The sequence below is a fragment of the Microtus pennsylvanicus genome, chromosome 3, assembly GCF_037038515.1.
Source record: "Microtus pennsylvanicus isolate mMicPen1 chromosome 3, mMicPen1.hap1, whole genome shotgun sequence".
In the NCBI taxonomy this organism is placed as follows: Eukaryota; Metazoa; Chordata; class Mammalia; order Rodentia; family Cricetidae; genus Microtus; species Microtus pennsylvanicus.
In genome coordinates this window covers 70,136,093-70,156,174 of record NC_134581.1, presented here as the reverse complement: position 1 = coordinate 70,156,174, position 20,082 = coordinate 70,136,093, and the positions used below count along the sequence as shown (strand labels likewise).

Below are 20,082 nucleotides of genomic sequence, written 5' to 3'. Positions count from 1 at the left end.
CAGGCATGTTAGCAAGTGAACCGTCCTTTTGGGTCTGGCATCTTATAGTTATCATAATGTGCTTTCAGAGCTCATTCATGTTCTAACATGGATCAGTGCTTTATTCCTTTCTATAGCCGAATATGATCATTTCACAGTTGACAGGCATTTGTGTTGACTTTTTGGATTTGAACATTTGTTTTCAATCCTTTGGGGTCTATACCTATGCGTCCTGGGATAATTCTGTGCTTAGCTTTTTGGGAAACTGTTTCCTCAGTGGCTGTAACCACAAAGCAACACAGACAAGTGCCATTTTCCCCATGTCTTTTGTTAGCACTTGTTACTTTACATTTTTTAGCCTCATATGATTTTGATGTTATACCTAGAAATTCATTGCCATGTGAAATGTATTTTTTTCCTTCTTTAGAAGTTGTATAGATCTATCTTTTACATACATATGGTAATCGGTCGAGGTCCCATGTTGTAGGATATCCGCTTGACCCAGGTCAAATGACTATACATATGTGGGTTTATAACCCAGGTCAAATGACTATACATATGTGGGTTTATAACCCAGGTCAAATGACTATACATATATGGGTTTATAACCCATATATGACCTCTAAATTTTATTCCACTAACTTTGCTGTGTTACTTTTAAAATCTGAAATAGGGAGCCGGAGAGATAGCTCAGCACTTAAAAGCATATACAAGTTCTGTTCCCAGCACCCAGGCGGCTCATAACACTCAGTAATCCAAGCTTCAGAGGATCCAAAGCCCTCTTCTGGCCTCTGCATGCACCCACATATATGTAGTATACACATACACATGCATGCACGTACACAAATAAATAAAATCAATCTTACAAAACACTGACATGCTTGTTGTTTCTCCCCATGAGTCAAGGACAGGAGAGGAATTTGGCTGAGAAAATTTGGAAAAGGAAAAGGGCACAGTCAGAGTGGATGGAAGGAGTCTGGACCTGCTACCACTGCCTCAGGTATCGTGGCCCCAATAGTTTGCCGGTGATTTTCAGGTGAAGTCTCATGTAATGCTCAAATCTTTCAAGACTGTCTCCAATTGATAACAAAGAACCTCAGACCAAGTGCCATTGATTAGCATTCTTGTCTACAGCCATACACTGTGGATTGGCAGCCCCAAGACTGCACTGCAGATATGTCTGATTTTATAGTCTCTCTGTTTTTCCTCTCTGTTGGTTTGCATTCAGTGTGAGGAATGAATTTCAAGAGCCTTTGAACTTATGAAGAGGAACATCTCATTGCCATTCAAATCCATACCCTTGCTGCTCAGAAAAGCGCAGGGATTAGACTAAAACTGCAATAGTAATCCACATACAAGAACGCTTGAAGCCACATGGAATGGAAAAGATCCCTAACGAGACTGTGAGACAGTCTAGGTCTGGGATGAGGCCTCAAATGGCATCGCAGAGCATCAGTGGCCAAGGGCTAGGAAGAGAGGGAGTCGAAGGGGGGAGGGATTCAGAATTCACATTCAGAGAAGAGAAGGAGAGCTAATGGCTCTAGTCCAGCAGACTGCGATGAGAAGCAGCAGCAGGCCTGCCTGGCTCCTCTGAGCTGCAGTCTTTCTTTGGTGGTACTATAGGGATGCTCAAGGCACCAGCAACAGGACATCACTGCTCAGGACTGGAACTGATGGTGGAGACCGTTTCCAGCAGATTGCTCGAGAATATTAAAAGCTTTTGAAAAGACAATGGAAGACAAGGCTTGAGATGCAGCCACTTGACTCCACAATAAGAGCGTCGCTGCAACCCAACAGTGAGGATAAATGGAATACCTGAGCAGAGCAAGAATGAGCTAGACTGGGTGGTAAAGGAAAGACAGCCAGAGAGATGGCTCAGCAGGCGAGGGAGCTTGCCGCAAAGCTGAGTTTGGCTGCTGGAACCCACAGAGTAGAAGAGAAGTGATTTCTGCAAGCTGACTTCAAGCCTCTACATGTGGACTGTGGCACATGGGCACACAAACACATACACTCAACAAATAAATGTTAAACATTTTTAAAAAGAAATGAAAGAGAATAAGTATAGACCTGTTCAGAAGTCTGGCATAGGAGATTAAAAGAAGTCTGTAGTTAAAGGCCTTAAATAATGACCTGGACTCTCAAAAGTTTTAAGACAATCCCCAAAGAAATTGGACTCCCTGCTCCTAGAAAAAGCAGACTTTTGTTTGTGTATGGGTCTGTGTGTGGGTGTGTGTGCACAGTATTTTAAACTAGAGTGATCTAGATTTATGGTTTTTGTTTTATGGTTTACTCAGCATGAATGTTTTGAATTTTGCAGTTTCCATATATTTCAGCCCATGTCAGCAGCATTCTCCATATGGCTGGTGGTAACAACATCATGAGTCCTCATATTCCTAGAGACAATATGACTCTTGTTTGCTCAGGAAAAAAAATCATAAAAGTGAAGCACTGCACAGAAACATCTACCCAGAAACTGGGAGTATGAAAATAACAAAATTTCTGATTAGCACAGAAACAGACACATTGATCAATGGAATCAAATTAAAGACCCAGACATAAATCCACGTGCCTGTGAATACCTGATTTTTGATAAAGAAGCCAGAAATACACACTAAAAAAGAGAAACATCATCTTCAACAAATGGTGCAAGTCAAACCGGAGGCCTGCATGTAGACAAATCCAAACAGAGCCACACTTCTCACCCTTCACAAAACTCAACTCCAAATGGATCAAGCACCTCGACATAAACACAAAGTACACTGAACCTGAGAGAAGAGAAAGTGGGGAGTAGCTGTGAACACATTGCCACAAAAGACACTTCCTGAACAGAACACCAGTAGCACAGCACTAAGACTGATAAGTAATAAACAGGACCTCATGAAACTGAAAAGCTTCTGTGTGGCCAAGGACACCATCTCTTGGACAAAACAGCAGGCTACAGAATGGAAGAAGATTTTCGCCAACTACATATCTGACAGAGCCCTAATTTCCAAAATATATAAAGAACACAAAAAACTAGATATCAAGAAAACAACCCAATTAAAAATGGGATACAAATCTATGACCAGGTGGTAGTGTTGCATGCCTTTAATCCCAACATTCAGGAAGCAGAGGTAGGCTAATCTCTGTGAATTTGAGGCCAGCCTGGTCTACAGAGTGAGTTACAAGACACCAAGGACTGTAAAACAGAGAAACCCTGTCTTGCGGTGGGGGGAAGAGGGGATACCAATCTATGCAGAGAATTCTCATGAGGAAACTCAAATGGCTCAGTGTTGCAGAATATTTGATTGCACTGTGACACCTTGAACCAGGGGACATAACCAGCAACTAGGATTAACCATAGAGAAGCCAAAAATGGATAGAAAGGACGCACAGGAAGGAGTAGGAAGGGACTTAGAGGTTTCATGGTCTTGTCTATCTGGGACTTGTGGAGACAGAGATGCTTGCTGGGTCTCTGGTGAAAAAAGGGAATGTCAGTTGGTCACTCCCCCTCCACTTCTTTGATCTTTCAGGTTTTCATCCCAATATCTGACTCCTGAGTCTTTATTAGTAATAGAACAACTCAGATAAAAACACAGCTGAGAAACACTGTAAAGAAATGTTCAATATCCTTAACCATCAGGAAAATACAAATCAAAACTACCTTGAGATTTCATCTTACACCCATCAGAATGGCTAAGATCAATAAAACAAGTAACAGCTCATGCTGGTAAGGATGTGGAGTACGGGGAACACTCATCCATTGCTAGTGGGGAATGCAAACTTGAACAGACACTATGGAAATCAGTGTGGCAGTTCCCCAGGAAGATGGGAACAGATCTACCTTAAGATCCAGCTATACCAGCATTTACCTAAAGGATGCTTCATCCTACCACAGAGACACTTGCTCAACCAGGTCCATTGCTTCTCTATTCATAATAGCCAGAAATTGGAATCAACCACAGTGCTCCTCAAAGAACGAATGGATTTTAAAATATGATACATTTATTTATTTATACAGTATCTCTTTATAGGTGGTTGTAAATCACCATGTGGTTGCTGGGAATTGAACTCAGGACCTCTGGAAGAGTAGTCAGTGCTCTTAACCATTGAGCCATCTCTCCAGCCCCCAATATGATATATTTATACAATGTAGTATTACTCAGCCATTAAAAAGAATGAAATCCATAGGTAAACAGATGAATGATGTAGGATTCCGCTCTGTATGCTGTGACTATCTATATTTTATTACCAGTGGTTAATAAAGAAGCTGCTTTGACTTATGACCACAGAATATTGCCAGGCTGGAAGAGCTAGACAGTAGATAGAGTCAAAGAGATACCATGTAGCTGCTGAAGGAGGCAGATGCCACGTGGCTGCCCAAGAACAAGAGGTAACAAACCACAAGCCTCGTGGTAAAATACAAAATAATAGAATTTTAATTTAAGATATAATAGCTAACTAGAAATAGGCCTGAGCTGTTGGCCAAATAGTGTTATAATTAATATAGTTTCTGTGTGCTTATTTGGGTCTGGGTGACCAAGAAACAAATGTTCAGTCTCTGTATACAGATGGATCTAGAAAATATCATCCTGAGTGAGATATCCCAGGCCCAGAAAGACAAATATGGTGTGTATTCACTTATATTGCTGTACTGGATGGTTCTGTGTGTCAACTTGACACAAGATAGAGTCACCAGAGGAAGGAGTCTCAGCTGAGGAAATGCCTCCCTAAGATCTAGCTGTAAGACATTTTCTCATTTTGTGATCAGTGTAGGAGGGCCCAGGCCATGGTGGATGGTGCCATCTCTGGGATGGTGGTCCTGACTTCTAAGAAAGCAGCAGACTGAGTAAACCATGGGAAGCAAGCCAGTAAGCAGCTCCACTCCAGGGTCTCTGCATCAGCTCCTGCCTCCAGGATCTTGCCCTGTTTGAGTACCTGTCCTGACTTCCTTCATTGATGAACAGAAATGCTGAAGTGTAAGCCTAATAAACCCTTTCCTCCCCAGCTTGCCTTTTGATCATAGAGTTTTGTTGCAGCACAGAAACCAAAGTAAGACATGGGCATAAGTCAAACATGGTGTGTATTCACTTATATGGATGGACGTGGAAAGCTGGGACAGAAGGATCAAGCGAGGAAGAGGGGAGTGGAGGATAAGGAAGGTAATATGGAAAAAGACAGCTAAAATTAGAGCCATTTGAGAAGTGGTCTGGAAATCAAATATGAAGAAACTTTGTAAAATATTCACATTTGGGCTGGAGAGATGGCTCAGAGGTTAAGAGCATTGCCTGCTCTTCCAGAGGTCCTGAGTTCAATTCCCAGCAACCACATGGTGGCTCACAACCATCTCTAATGGAATCTGGTGCCCTCTTCTGGCCTGCAGGCATACACACTGACAAAATATTGTATACATAATAAATAAATATTCTAAAAAAAATATTCACATTTATGAATGCAATTTAAATGAAATTATCAAATAATGGGGGAGACAGATCTCTAACTGGACATCTCTTGTTGTCAAATGAAACTTCTAATACCAGGATTGGGTTACATCTAACTGAGTTGTTGGCCAAAGGGGTCCCATGAGAAACCCCCAAACAACCCAGGTTGTTGCCAAGTCTATAGATTGCTCTCCACAGACTGACAGCAAGGCCTCACTGCTGAAGACACACCTGCACTGAATGTGGAAAAGACAAGCTGATGCCTTCAGCCCTATGTACTAGTTTGTATCTGTGGTCCAGAAAGATGATTTGCATGCTACCAAAAGAGAACCCCAAAAAAAATGAGAGGAGGGGGGAAGAAGAGGAGGAGGAGGAGGAGGAGGAGGAGGAGGAGGAGGAGGAGGAAGAGGAGGAATGGAATAGGAAGAAGAAGAAGAAGAAGAAGAAGAAGAAGAAGAGAGAAGGAGGAGGGGAACCAAATTTCTAGTCTAATATTCCAGACATCTTTACTTTGTGATAACGAGCACTTACTTGAATTAGGGGGCCAGGATGCCCGGTATTCACTGCTTGCTTGAGTTCTGAGTGACCTGCCCCGAACCTGGAAAGTCATAATGATGTCAAGAGTTATTTATTATGAGCAGAAGGATTTACCCAAAAATTTAAAACAGGAAAGGAAACAAAAATCATGTCCTCTACCACAACATACGAAATGTGACATATTTATCTTAATAGCATGTGCAGCTACAAAAGACTCTCTAGTTTCCAGTGCTCTCCCCATGTGTTTTCTCACCCAGAGTCAGCTCCTCTTGGAGTGAGGGGAGGAGAATAAGCAGCAGGGATCCTGGGGACTCAGGAACCACAATTCCTTACACAGCTACACAGCTGCTGAGCACCAAGTTACCACACATTCCTTCCCTGGATTGTCATACCCCGTCCACAGTCAGTTCCTCTGCGATGGAAGCCCCAATGAAGCCCATTTGGAGCCCTCAGCAGGGTCTTATTTTATCATCATCATCATCATCTTGATGCTGCCTTAAAGGATGGACCCATTAGATCAGGCTACCCCAGGGGATTGCCTAAACAAGACATCGCAGTATTACCTTCCTCTCTTGTTTCTTCTGTGTCTCCATGACATGCAGACGCTCCATGAGGCTGGAGATGCCCTGCTCCAAGCTGTCAATGGTGTGATGCTGAGGATCGTGGCCGCTGAAGCTGTTGCGCAGGCTGCGGAGAGCATCTCGGACGAGCTGGAGGTCACTGGTCTGTGGCTAAAATGACAGTGCTGGTGAGCAGGGAGCCATGCCGTATTCCCATACCCGTCCCAACCACTGCGCTGAAGAGGACTAACAGGAAAGTTCCTAGGACAGAGGCCTGAGTTCCGTAGAGGAAAATATGCCTCCCTCGATACCTACTGAGTGACTACTAATTAACTCTAAATATTTAAAGATTTAAAAAAAAAATGTATACAGCGTTCTGTCTACATATATGCCTGCAGGCCAGAAGAGGGCGCCAGATGGTTGTGAGCCACCAGGACATTCCATTTTGGAAGAGCAGTCAGTACTCTTAACCACCGAACCGTCTCTCTCCAGCCCCCATTAACTCTTAATTTTAACAACTGATTTTTTTAAAATATTTATTTATTTATTATGCATACAATATTCTGTCTGTGTGTGTGTCTATAGTCTAGAAGAGGGCACCAATCCTCATTAGAGATGGTTGTGAGCCACCATGTGGTTCCCGGGAATTGAACTCAGGACCTTTGGAAGAGCAGGCAATGCTCTTAACCACTGAGCCATCTTTCCAGCCCTTAACAACTGATTTTTAATTTTGGATAATGGATGCCTTGCATCTGTATACACCCATCAGGTGCAAGAATCAAAGGCTTAGCCTGCTGGTGATCGCCAGGGCGTCGCTCTCACTTCAGCTTCTTCAGCTTCTTGTCTAGTCCTAGGCACCTACCCCTCGGTGGGTGACCGAAGCGGGCCCCCTCCCTGCTGCTGGAAGAACAAAGCCATTGCGCTGAGAGCTGTGACTGTAATTTGTCACCTAGAAGAAGAAACGACAGCTGTTAACAAGATGGATAATTGCAAACCAAGACACCTTCTCTTTACATTCCGCTCTTTGCAGTGTAGAATGTAACTACTTACTGGTTTACTGCTTACATTAGAAGTTATGTGGAGGCTACGGATATGGTTCAGCGAGTAACAGTGTCTGCCACACAAGCCAGACGACCTGAGTTTGATCCTGATAACCCATGTAAAAAGCCAGGTGAAACAACGTACATAAACCTCTCTTTTTTACAGTGAGGTGTGAGTTAGAGACAGGAGAATAACCCTGAAGCTCATGGGTCAGCCAGCCCAGTGGATGCAATACAAGAGCGAGCCTGCTTCAACCAGGCTGAAGATGAGAACTGGTGTGTACACGCGTGTGCACGCATGCACACACACACACACACACCAAATGAAAGGAACATTTTTAGGGTCATGAATGGAGATGTGGTCTCCCTTTTCCCCACTGTATCAAGGCTGCAGTTGACATTCACTGGGCATTTCGAACGCAGAGCAAATGAACTGGACCTTGGCCTGGAAGCCCACGGCCACTCCAGTTCTTTATCAAGACTGCAAGAGCGTGTGTATATTTTCTGGTGTTTTTGTTTTGTTTGTCAAGACAGGGTCTCTCTGTGTAGTCCTGGCTGTCCTGGAACTCCTGGCCTTGAGCACACAGAGATCATACTGCCTCTGTCTCCCAAGTGCTGGGATTAAAGGCGTGTACTGCCACCGCCTGGCCTAGAACACTTGTATCTTTTTTGTTGTTGTTGTTAATTATGTATTTATATGTATAAATATTTAAATAGCCAACACAGATATCAAACATGAAATTATGGTCAATAATTTTTGAAAATGCAATAAACATATTTCTGATTTAACCATTGTAGTCATAGTATTAATTAAAATAGAATTCTAGTTGAAACATGCCAAAGCACATAAAATTTAATGAGCCATTACTTAAACCTAGCTTTAGTTCACCTCTTCCCTAGTCCTAAATTCTTTTTTTTATTTTTATTAAAAATTTCCACCTCCTCCCATTTCCCTCCCCCTCCCCCCATTCATCCTTCTCCTCCCTCTCAAGTCCAAAGAGCAGAGAGGGTTCCCTGCCCTGTGGGAAGTCCAAGGTCCTCCCCCTTCCATATCTTAAACCCAACTCTGTGCTAGGTGGATTTAGTAAGACTTTATTCAGTTGCTTATGTAATTTAATAGTCTTCATTATAAGAGAGAGGGTCTCTGTTATTTTTCATATTTCATTTCTAAATGTTAGATGCTAGGTACCACACTCCAGTCCCCTCGGTGCTGGAGAGTGAACTGGTACCTTGCGCACACTAGACAAATGTTCCACCACTGAGCTACACACCCAGGTCCTGGAACCTGCACTCAACACCTCACTATAAAGAATCCTAACAAACCTGGTCCGGTAACATGAGAAGGAAAACCCAAGTTCTGAGTTACCTCGTCTGCCTCTCTTTTCATGCAGTGAGCCAGAAGGACATCTTTATGTTCTAGCTCCCGTTCTAGATCCACCTGGAAAACAGAGCAAATCAGGAAAGTGTTTCCTTCAGGTCAAGGGGTCAGGCAGGCCAGTAGCTGCTGTGTCCTGACCTGCTGGTAGCTGGCATCCGAGAGTTTCCGGAGTGCTTCTTCCAACTTGGCCTGCTGCTGCTGAAGGAGGCGGTCCTTCTGCCCCAGCTCTTTCTACAAGGGAGATAAGCTTTCAGAGGTGTGCAAACACAAGGATATCAAGTGGATCACACTCTGTACACCCTTCCCCGTGAAAAGAAGAGCCTCAGGGACACGGGCTTCCTTCACACTATGCCTGGAAGGCTTTCCATACCATCACAGTCTTACACAGTGCCAGGATTCTTAGAAAGGCAAGAAGGAAGAAACCGCCTGTAGGAGGGCCACTAAGGGCCATCCTCGCTACTGAGATAGAGGTGAGTTTGCCACTGACTCTTCCCACGTTCCTGTGCTATGCTCCTCTCCAGAGCTGTTATCTATGCTTCAGAGCTAATGGAGAGATTTCCTACCAGAGAGCAAAGAGAGAGTTGAATATGAAGTGCCCTTTGAGCATCAGCTAACATGGGTCACTCACGAAAGGTCACCAGGAGGGCATTTCTTACTTTGTATTCTCCTAAGAGCCGGTTCCTCTCGTCTAGCTTCCTCTGCAGATCCACCTGTAAAGTAAGAAAGAATTCAGTGGCATGGAGGTATCATATACCAACCCTCAGGAAAACCAGCCGCTTGGCAGCAAAGTTAACAACAGTATAGTATAAAGGACAGAGAGGGCAGGCTGTGACAAAACACACACCAGCTCCCCATGTCTTTAAGCAGACAGTAAAGACACAATTTGGCCTTAGTGTTCTCCAAGCTGAGGCCGAGTCAAGGACCATCCGAGGTGCTGTAGGCTTAGGTGCTGTGACCTAAGACCAGAAAAGAGTCTTACGGGAATAAAAATAACTATAGACACGGAAAGTGGGCACCCAGGAACAAAATAAGGAGACTACAAGGGCGGCTGAGCAGCCTTCACGAAGCATCCCCTGTGACTGACGGGCGCTCTGAGGTCATTGTTCACACGTTTGACTCACGTTCTGGTTGTGTAGCTCATCCTTGTCCATATTTGCCCTCAGAAGCTCTTGCTTGAGCTGAAGAACAGATGTGTCCTGCTGAGTCAACCTCTGCTGCAAGGCATCCTGGGGGAATAAGGACACCCACCACTTCAGCCTCAATCCATCACCCGCCCAGTCAGTGCTTCTTACTGAGTTCCTCGCTGCACTGCGCATTGAGCGTTAATTCTGTCAAACCTGGGGGATGAAGGCAATAGCAGGGACTTTGCCACAAGGACCTGGGTAGACACCATCATCTACAGGGAAACCACATCCATTGCCCTACCGAGAGAAACCAGGTTTCCCCTCGCCTACAGCTCATCCTAGTCAGACAAGAAGGGGTAGCTTTTGAGAACAGACAGACATAGATCCACGTTAAATGCCCATCATGTCTTACTTGGAAGACACTGACCTTAAACGGTGTAGTCCTCCTCCTCCCCCTAGTTTTCTTGTCTACCTCTTGGGTATATAAACAATCCACCTGACTTAGCGCCTTCTCTCTCTGCCTAGTCCCCATCTCCTAGAGCAGTGGTTCTCAGCCTTCCTAACGCTGCAACCCTTTAATACAGTTCCTCATGTTGTGGTGACCCCAAACCATAAAATTATTTTCATTGCTATATCTTAACCACAATTTTGCTACTGTTATGAGCATGATGCAAATATATGATATTCCTGATGGTCTTAGGTGACTCCTGCGAAAGGGTCATTGACCCCCAAAGGGGTCGCAACCCACAGGTTGAGAACCACTGCTCCAGGTAATACAGTATGGCCTTGAATTCATGGTTCTCTTATCTCAAATGAGTACCAGATCCGGTAGGGAACCCATTTTTAATCACCCAGGTGACAGGTCAGTACATGGCAGAGGCAATCTGAGATGTCCCTGACATTTGTAGCCTGGCATATTCCCAAAGCTCACCGCACAGGATCACGGGATAGATGATAGAGAATGACAGGGAAAGGAGCCTCCGCGGCTGCTAGTCCAAATGTTTTCATGGACTGCCAAAAACAGTTTTCAAAGCTTTCATTTTTATTTGTGGAGTGTGCACGTGTGTGTGTGTGTGTGTGTGTGTGTGTCTGTCAGTGAAGTTCAGGCCCTCCATAACGGCAGTAATTCTCTTAATCAATTTCATGCTCTACCTTCTAAGATCCTTCGATGTGGCATAATTCACAATGAATCTTTAAGCCTATCAGGAATTTCTCAAACTCGTTTAACCAAAGGGCATACTACTGTTTTGAAATACTTCAAAGCGCTGAGGTTACAGAATGTGCTTTGGGAAATGTTACCGAGTTACTTTTGGCTAGTCAATGAAAGTTTGTGCAAGACAGAGGGAACCAGTAGGAGCTTTAGATGAATACTTAGATGCTATAATCTCATTTGTGTAAATAACATATTCTAAGGTTATTAGCTCAAGCATTGTATATATCATCAAAACAGCTCCCCCAAAGTAACTAGTCTAAAATGCCACCAACAGGAGTCTATCATATATACATGTATATATATATGTATATATATTTATTATTTATTATATAAATTTAAATTTCAAATATACATGCACAAAACTATTGTGAAGGCTAAAGAGATGGCTTAGTTGTTAAGCACACTAATTGCTCTTCCAAAAGATCTGAGTTCAATTCCCAACACCATATGGAGGCTCACAACCATCTGTAACTCCAGTTCCAGGGACTCCAACACACTCTTCTGGCCTCCTCAGTTACCAGACACGCAAGCAGTGCAGACATACACACAGGCAAAACATCCACACACATAAAAGTACAATAAAAAAGGAGAGCATTTACTATAGAACAACCTCTCAAACACACTGCTAAGCGAAAGAAACACAACACCAAGCTGTGCTTGCAGTATACTATTATTTGGGTTGAAAAGTGGGAGAAGGCAATAAATAGACATATTGGATAACTGTTGCCTCAAGGGGGACAAAACTGGCTGAGGTGGCAGTGGGGCGGGATGGGATGGGGCGGGGTGAGGCAGAGCTGGTGGGAGAATTTTCATGGTCTATCCTTTTGTGTCTCTAAACTGTCAGAATGTTGTTAACAATTCCCTTCTCTTTTTTCCTAAAAAGGGCATTCTTTTGAAATGAGAGAGAGAGTGCTCTCGCACAGAGAAAGTCAAGGTGGCGCAGAGGCAAGCGACAGCATCATGAGTCACAACTAGGAGACTTAAGCCTCAGCAGAACAAAGATGTCTTCCTCAGCATGTCTCTGCCCACCACAAAGCCCCTCCTATACTCCTAGACCAAGCCTGGTAAAGACTCCCAGCAAATCCAACAGTCCCCCAGTAGCCAGCTCTCAACGCTCACAAATAGCTCACTCGACCTCACAGAGGATTACAAAGAATAAAATAGCAAAGAAAGAAGGAATGCAATGTCTGCCTTTTACCTTCACCCCCTGCAGGTTTCTGGCTTCTTGCTTGCATTTCAGCAGCTCCCTCTGCAAACCAAACACAGTGAGATCAGATGGTGGCGACTGAGCTGTTTCATAAGCATTACCTCATTCTGTTCGCAAGAAGACAAAACCCAGTTGGTCATTCCGTGAAGATTAACCCATCAGCTGAGGCACGAACAGATGTAGTCCCGAGAGCAGTAAAGGCTGACCCTCGGAAACAAGACTAAGACCCGTCTGTCCTGTGGCACCCGCCGCTGAGCTGCCCAGGCAGAGGAGAGCAGTGCTAAGAAGACACCCATCCAGGCCCCAGGCTCTCCCCCATCCAGGAAGACTTGATCACATCAACTAAATCTCCACTCAGACATGCGATGCCTATGTTTGCTGCTGCTGAACAGCTATTCTGACTTCAATTAACTTAAACAAAGGGTTGGCATGCTTCTGATTCTCCCAAAGACTTCTTGTTCTTTGTGGACTGGGGTTATTGTTCTTGGTGGTCCAAACAATTTGGTTTTATAATAGGAAATTGAGTAATTAAATTTCCATATATATGAGTGCGACTAAAAATCAAGATTTTAGGAAAGCAATGCCTGTTACTGAAACCCAGTTCTATTATATCACACAAATGATTCATAATTAGCACATCTAAAATTGGGTTTTAAACTGGCCTCCTACAGATGGGCTCAAAAGTTATCAAAAATGCAGGTCTGAGTGTGTATGCATGCACGCAACCCCATTTCTGGGGAGACATGCTCTACCACTGACCTAGATGTCCTTGTTACATACCGAGGACTCAGTCCTCTCATTTTGTCTTTTACTTTATTATAGAATTAGAGGCTGACTCAGTACCTTGCACATACTCGGCAGTCATTCCACCACTGCCCCAATGCTGACCCCAAAATTAAAACAAGCAGACGATCCCCAAAACAACAACAAAAGCACTGACCTAAAAGAACTCTGGAAAATATTCATAAAAAGGAACCACACTAATAATAGACACCCCCCCCCTTCTTTGGGGAAGGTTCTGACTATGTTGTTCTGGCTGGCCTGGAACTCAGTATGTAGATCAGGCTAAAGTCCAATTTATGTACCACCATGCCCAGTCTAGATTCATCTTTTTCTCTCAATTAGAAAAGAAATATAGAAAGATCTCAAACTTTCAGAAAGGTACTCCCCCAAATAACACAGATAACTATGATATAGCACTAAGATTAAAAAGGTGTTACCATTGTGACAAAGTTCGGATGTTTCTCTCCTCCAAAGAAGACATAGCATAGATGAGATTCAGCTAGCCCCCGGCACCGCATCACTTTCCCTCCCCAGAACTATCCCAAAGCTGGCTCATTGTGTACCACAACTGCTTTCAAAGGAGGAAAATGGACACGTCCTATCCTACCTTGAGGTCTTGATTCTCCTCCATACTCTGATCCAGACGGCTTCGGATTATAATCTGAATATAAGACAAAGATGGCCATGCACTTGCGCTGTTAAGTTCATAGACCGATCATTCAACAAACACACATTTACTAGAAACCACTTTCGTACTGTGAATACATGCCCTCTGATACAAGCATAAGCCAAAATGCATGACATAAAACAATATGGATGAAGTTTAGGTAAGTGTGTGTGTCCTGGGAGTTAAGGGAAGAAAAGATAAAGTTGAAAAGGAAAATGGTAGCCAGACTATGAAGGGCCAATGAGGTCAATGGGGAAATTTATATTCATACATACATACATACATACATATAATATTGTTTTTTAAAAGTATTTCTTTTTATTCTTTTTAATTATGTGTAGTTGTGTGTCTGCCTATGGGTATGTGTAAGTGAGTGCAGGAGCCTGGGAGGCCAGAGGTAAAACATCCCCTACCAGTGCAGGGAGCCACACGACATAGGTCTGGGAACTAACCTCGGGTTAAGTACACTGAGTCATCTCTCCAACCCCATCAGTGAAAATTTTTATACAAAGGGAAGACAAAATAAAATTATCCTTAAATTATTCTTGCAATTTTATTGAGAATGAACTGGAAGAGGTTAGAAGAATCTAGATTCAGCAAAACCTAGGAAGGTTGCTAGGATATTGGCTAGAGGCCCACACTAAGTAGTAGTTGTGAAAATGAAGACACTGGGTATGAGGGGAGGAGCAGAAAGAATTCAGGGATGATATCCGGGTTCCTCTTCAGGGCATCTGAGTGAATGAGTAGATGCAGGCACACATACAAGGACAAATAGATTCAGGGTTACATAGAGGATAGAAAACCTTAGTTGAGGACCCACTGAAACTGAGGTGTGTGTAGCACCCAATAATGGAGACTGTGTGCTGAAGGCACAACTCTACAACTCTCTAGAGAGAGCTGAGCTCACAGATGGAAACCCATCTGAGAGAGAGAGTGAAAACACGGAAGGTGGACGACACTGTCCAATGACGGTGGACGACTGGTCCAGGTGCTGACGCGCATCCGCATCAGAACATAGAGAAAAAAAAGTTTCAGGGAACCCGGCCATAAATTGTAGGAGACTAGAGCCTTCGGTAACCTAATACCTTGGATCAGTGTCTGACTTAAAGAGTCAACATTTGCTGGACATCTGTTGATTAAAATCAATGAAGAAACCAGGAAGGAGTAATCAAAACTGGTAGGCGAACTCCAGGAGTCAGGAGAGAGTATTTAAAAAAAGTGAGGTCAAGCAATCCAGGCCTAGTATCCAGCCACAAACATGGAGCTCACCAGTTGTTCCTCGGGGTTGACTCCTGGTTCACAGAGGGCCAAGGGTCTCTCCTGTTCATCTTCAGGTAAGGAGCCATTGAGCAGTAAGGCCTGGATAAACCACAAAGGGAGGGAGGGGTTGAACTCCCTGGCACCTGACTCAGTCTAGAGTCAGGCTGGGTGAGTTCACCACAAATGGAAACCACCAGATGACATAACAGGCTTCTGAAGAAAACCAGATGATAACCTCTGCTTATTTCCATCGGCCCCCATAGTGCACAGCTCCTTCTAGAGGTCCCTGTTACAGTTCCCTTCCCCCATTTTAAACATTGTCTCATGTACTCCAGGCTGGCTTAGAACAGCAGAGGATGGTTTTGAACTTCTGGGTCTCCTCTCCACCTCTCATGTGCTGGGATTTCAAGAATGTACCACCATGCCTAGTTTACAAAGTGATGAGGATCAAACCTAGAACTCCATGAAGCTACAAAGGCCCTGTACCGGCTGAGCTACACCCCAAGGTTCATGGAGCACAAAGGCCCTGTACCGGCTGAGCTACACCCTGAGGACCATGGAGCACTTTCATCTTTCTGGATACACACAGACCCTCTGCTCTGAGCATTTTTTGTCTCAGAAGAACTACTAACAAACCTTCCCTTCTTCAGAAGAGTCCAAACACATTTCCAAATTTCCATCTAGAACTCTTCAAATAAAGCTCTCCCAGCCGACTGGGGATCTAAAATCAGTGTGAAATTATCTTGCCTCAGAGAAGTGTATTACAATGAACTGTTTGAAATCCATTTGAAAACACGGCCTTGGGACTGTTTGCTTTTTGTTTGTTTGTTTTAATAATTCTCATTTTCACCCCCTGAGGCAGCATGAACAGAAGAAAGAGAAATCTTTCCAGAGATGGCCTCGTTCATTTCAACCCCAGGCTGTTTTCCATCAGTGCATAGTGAGTACAAAGGGGGCAGAACACCCTGAAGCTCAGGAGCTCAGCGCTGGGGCCCTAGGACGCTGCCTCTCCCATGAACCCACACCTAACACGGTATTTATAGTTTGTAGTCTCCTGCCTTTCCTTTTACATTTTATTTATGTTGAAATTTGTGTTTATTTTTTATCAGTCGATTGATTGTGATAGGACCTTACTATGTAGTCCTGGCTGGTCTGGAATTCTGTAGCCCAGTCAGGCCGCAAACTCACAGTAGTCTAGCTATCTCTACCTCCATGCAACACCTTGCTCTGATAAAATTTACTTTTATTTTTAATGTCTCTGTGTGGGTTTGGGCACGTGAGTTCACTGTCCATGGAGACCAGAAGAGGGTGTTGGATAGCATAGATATGGAGTTGCGGCCCTTGTCTCACTGGGGTGCTGGGACACGAACTCAAGCCTCTGTAAAAGCAGAGGCTCTTAACCGCTGAGCCATCTTTCTGTTGCGCACATCTGTGTGTTACGTGTGGGTGCATGTGAGCCACGGATATGTGGGGAAGTCAGAGGACACCTTTCAGGAGTCAGGGCTCCCCTTCCACCATGTGGGTCCCAGGGATCGAACTCAGATCCCCATGCCTGGCAGCCTATGTCTCTGCCTGCTGAGCCATCCCACCAGCCTCACAATCTTATTCTTAAAGCAGCATCCAGGTATACTTTAGAGCCCCCAAATTTAGAGACCTTCCTGCTCAGGTATGCATTGTGAGATACATCAGATGAGTTAAAGATTGGAAATTCTGCCCTCGTGTTGTCACAGCTTTGTTTCAACTTAAAAAAGATTCAGAGGTTAAATAAAAGCTCTCTAAAAAATATAACACAAATTCATCATACACGATGATGAAGAATGCTCTAAAATCCAGCCAACAGTTCCTCTACTAAACACTAGTCATGTTTGAGAAAATCAAATGAACTTGGTTTTCCCATGGAGTCATAGTAAGAGGAACGAGTAGGCGGGCACACAGCCCAGGGGCTGCAGGGAATGGCAGGCACTGGGACATCATACACGGGGGGTCATCGCAGAAATATTAACCCCAGTGGTAGACTGCTCAGTGGCCTCTAATCATGGCATACTAATAAGTCACCAATCCTGGATGTGACTTGACATACAACTCGTTCATCATAGAAAGAGTTAAGCGTCCAGGGGATGCTGGGAGCCTTTTGTGCTCCTCAGTGAGACTGGATCCTCATTGTCACCACACAGCAGTGAATTAAAACTCCTCTGCTCGAAGGAGATACTAGGATGTTGCCTTTCTGCCTGTCAACTTCCTTCTTTATTTTTCTGTTTCATCAGTCACTGGCTTTCTCCCAAGCTAAGGAATGCAAACCAAGCAGAGCCAACCTGATAGCGACCCATGCTTTCTGCACATAATACAAATTATTCGGGGAAAAACCTCGTTAGGTAAGATCCCCCAAATTCATAAAAAAAAACTTCCCATTAAAACAACAACACACCATTAAAATATTCCTTACTGGAGGGACAGAAAGGAACCCAACAGATTTTTTTTAATTATTTTAATACAGAGCAAGAAGCAGATACCACAAATTTCTTGGGGAATGTTTAGGAGGACGTAAACATCCCTCCAATTGGTGCGGGTTCCTAGGGCACACATTATGCAAATTGTTTTACCAAAGCACCAATCTCCCTTTTTCATTAGGAACCTTTTGTGTCCCCACCCTGTTGCCGGCTGGCTAGGAGCACGCCCTCCACTGCCTGCCAGAGCCTCGCACATAATGTGGGCTTTGTTTATGTGTCCATAAATATTTCACAATTCAAAACTGGTGCAGTTCCCAGCACAAACAGCAATTTCAGGGTCTTCAGCACACTACGAGGGCTCCTCCAAACAGAGCCAATCGAATAAGGACAGAGGATAGAGGGGGTCACAGGACGGGCTCTCAGTCATATGGGTCAGTCGATCTCTGGGGGAGATTCCCCTGACTGATAGCACAGGTATAGGAACAACCGAAGGGCTTTGTTGTTCAAGGAAAACCTCCTAGCAGAGCATTGCCTTGGTATCAAGTGCTGATGCCTTAGGAGGGCGCCACGGCCCCCAGCCAAACTCGAATGGAAACCTGGTGCTAATATTGCCTCTCGCACAGTTCTGCTGCTGAATTCCTGAGAGATGGCCGGGCGGTGGTGGCGCACGCCTGTAATCCCAGCACTCGGGAGGCAGAGGCAGGCGGATCTCTGTGAGTTCGAGACCAGCCTGGTCTACAAGAGCTAGTTCCAGGACAGGCTCCAAAACCACAGAGAAACCTTGTCTCGAAAAAACCAAAAAAAAAAAAAAAAAAAAGAATTCCTGAGAGACAGTCTTGTTCAAAGTTGCAGTTGTGGGTCTGTAAGAGTAGTAAAGACGCCTACCTACAAAACGGGGGGCAGTGGGAGCTCCCGAGCTTGCACAAATCCTAACAGCTGGACGGTAAACAAGAGTTCCAAAGTCCACAAGTGTGGGCACCACTCACACACAACTAAAGTAGGTGTTTTTTTCCCTTTGCCAGTTGATACTACTGATTTAAAAGGAATAATTAGGTAAGGCACCAAGGACAAACTGCAAAGGGAAGAGCTACCTGTAGTCCTGAAATCATTTTCTTTGCTTCCTCCATTTCTTTTTCTAAATGTTCTTGTTGTTCCAATAGCTGTTCTTCCCATGTGGTTTCCAGGTACGTTCCTGGGCTCCCAGGCCTCCAGTCTCGGGATAATGGAGAGTCTGTCTCGTCTGCAAAATGAAAGGTGGGAAGATAGTCCATGTTGAAGAAGAGTGGTTTCCGGCAGCCTGGGCTCAGCGAACCTCACAGCTTCAGGTCACCTGCCTTCTGAACCTGTCTGCACACACAAACTGGACTCTCCACTAGGTGGAGCTGCGAGACACAAAGAACTGGCTGTTGACTGTTAACAGGCTCGGGAAAGCACGAGTTCAGTTAGGAAAGTCCACCCTCTTAAGCTTACCCTGGGAAGCAGCGGGGCTCCAGGCCCTACAGATTTGTTATAGCACACAAAGATCTTACTCCCAGCTCCTTAGAACTCACATTCCCAGAGTCCGATTTATAAGTAATGGAACCGTCAGATGCAAATGAAAACAAAATCTCTTTGGGGACTCTGGAACTTTGGACGGGAGACTGTGGTTCAACCAGCCCTGTGCTGGCTGGTGTTTGCTAACTACACAAACCAGGGGAGAGGAGCCACAACTGAGAAAACACCTCTATCAGACTGCCTGTAGGCATATCTAGAGGGCGTTTTCTAATTAACATTGGTGTGGGCGGGCCCAGGCCACTGTGGGTGGGGCCACACCTGAGCAGGTAGTCTTTGGATGTCTAAGGAAACAAACTGAGCAAGCCAGTAGGCCACATGTACCTGCTTCAGTTCCTGCCTCCAGGGTCCCACCCTGAGCTCCTGGCTTGGCTTCCCCTCATGGATTGTAACCTCTAAGCAAAACTGACCCTTTTCCCTTTGGTGTTGACATTTTGTTATATCACAGCAATAGAAACCCAACTAAGACCTATTCCTTTCACCCCATCGAGGCATAACTGAACCCTTTTCACACAGTATCCTGTGATTCACGCTGAAATAAACTTAGTAAAGCATACTCACAAAACTTCACTATTTCTCCCTGGTTTATCTCCTTGTCTTCGAGACCTCTTTGCTCAGGTGTCCCTTATACTAACTGCATGCATCCCCGTTTATGTGCACTACGGAATACAGATGGCTGTGAAGTCTTTGGCAAGCTTCTTAATTCTAAGAGGTGCCCAGCAACTCCCTGAGTTGTGGTAAAGATTAAAAGAGGTAAAACATGAAGGACCCAGTAGTATCTGATAGTGCAAGTCAACAAATCCTCCTCCTTTCTCTCCACAGCCTTAAGAGATTCTGACTCCGTGGGTGGTTCTTTGTTTTTTGGTTGTTCACACAGGGTCTCACTGTGAAGCCCAGGTTGGCCTGGAATTCTCTA

General features: G+C 44.5%; 1 protein-coding gene across 9 annotated transcripts in view; it reads right to left on the bottom strand.

The window, feature by feature from the left end:
- Window positions 1-20,082, bottom strand: part of Dixdc1 (DIX domain containing 1) — an 85,899-nt gene that overhangs the window by 16,612 nt on the left and 49,205 nt on the right. For all 9 annotated transcript variants that reach the window (XR_012910026.1, XR_012910027.1, XM_075965949.1 and 6 more), the window contains 11 exons: window positions 18,707-18,855; window positions 15,178-15,267; window positions 13,849-13,902; window positions 12,450-12,500; window positions 10,036-10,140; window positions 9,571-9,624; window positions 9,053-9,145; window positions 8,903-8,974; window positions 7,359-7,445; window positions 6,500-6,667; window positions 5,931-5,997 (listed from right to left, as the gene is read on the bottom strand). Coding sequence is in view for 7 of the 9 variants with exons in the window: in XM_075965949.1 (XP_075822064.1) it covers window positions 5,931-5,997; window positions 6,500-6,667; window positions 7,359-7,445; window positions 8,903-8,974; window positions 9,053-9,145; window positions 9,571-9,624; window positions 10,036-10,140; window positions 12,450-12,500; window positions 13,849-13,902; window positions 15,178-15,267; window positions 18,707-18,855 (990 nt within the window). In the remaining 2 variants the exon portion in view is untranslated. The remainder of the gene's footprint in view (window positions 1-5,930; window positions 5,998-6,499; window positions 6,668-7,358; window positions 7,446-8,902; window positions 8,975-9,052; window positions 9,146-9,570; window positions 9,625-10,035; window positions 10,141-12,449; window positions 12,501-13,848; window positions 13,903-15,177; window positions 15,268-18,706; window positions 18,856-20,082) is intronic.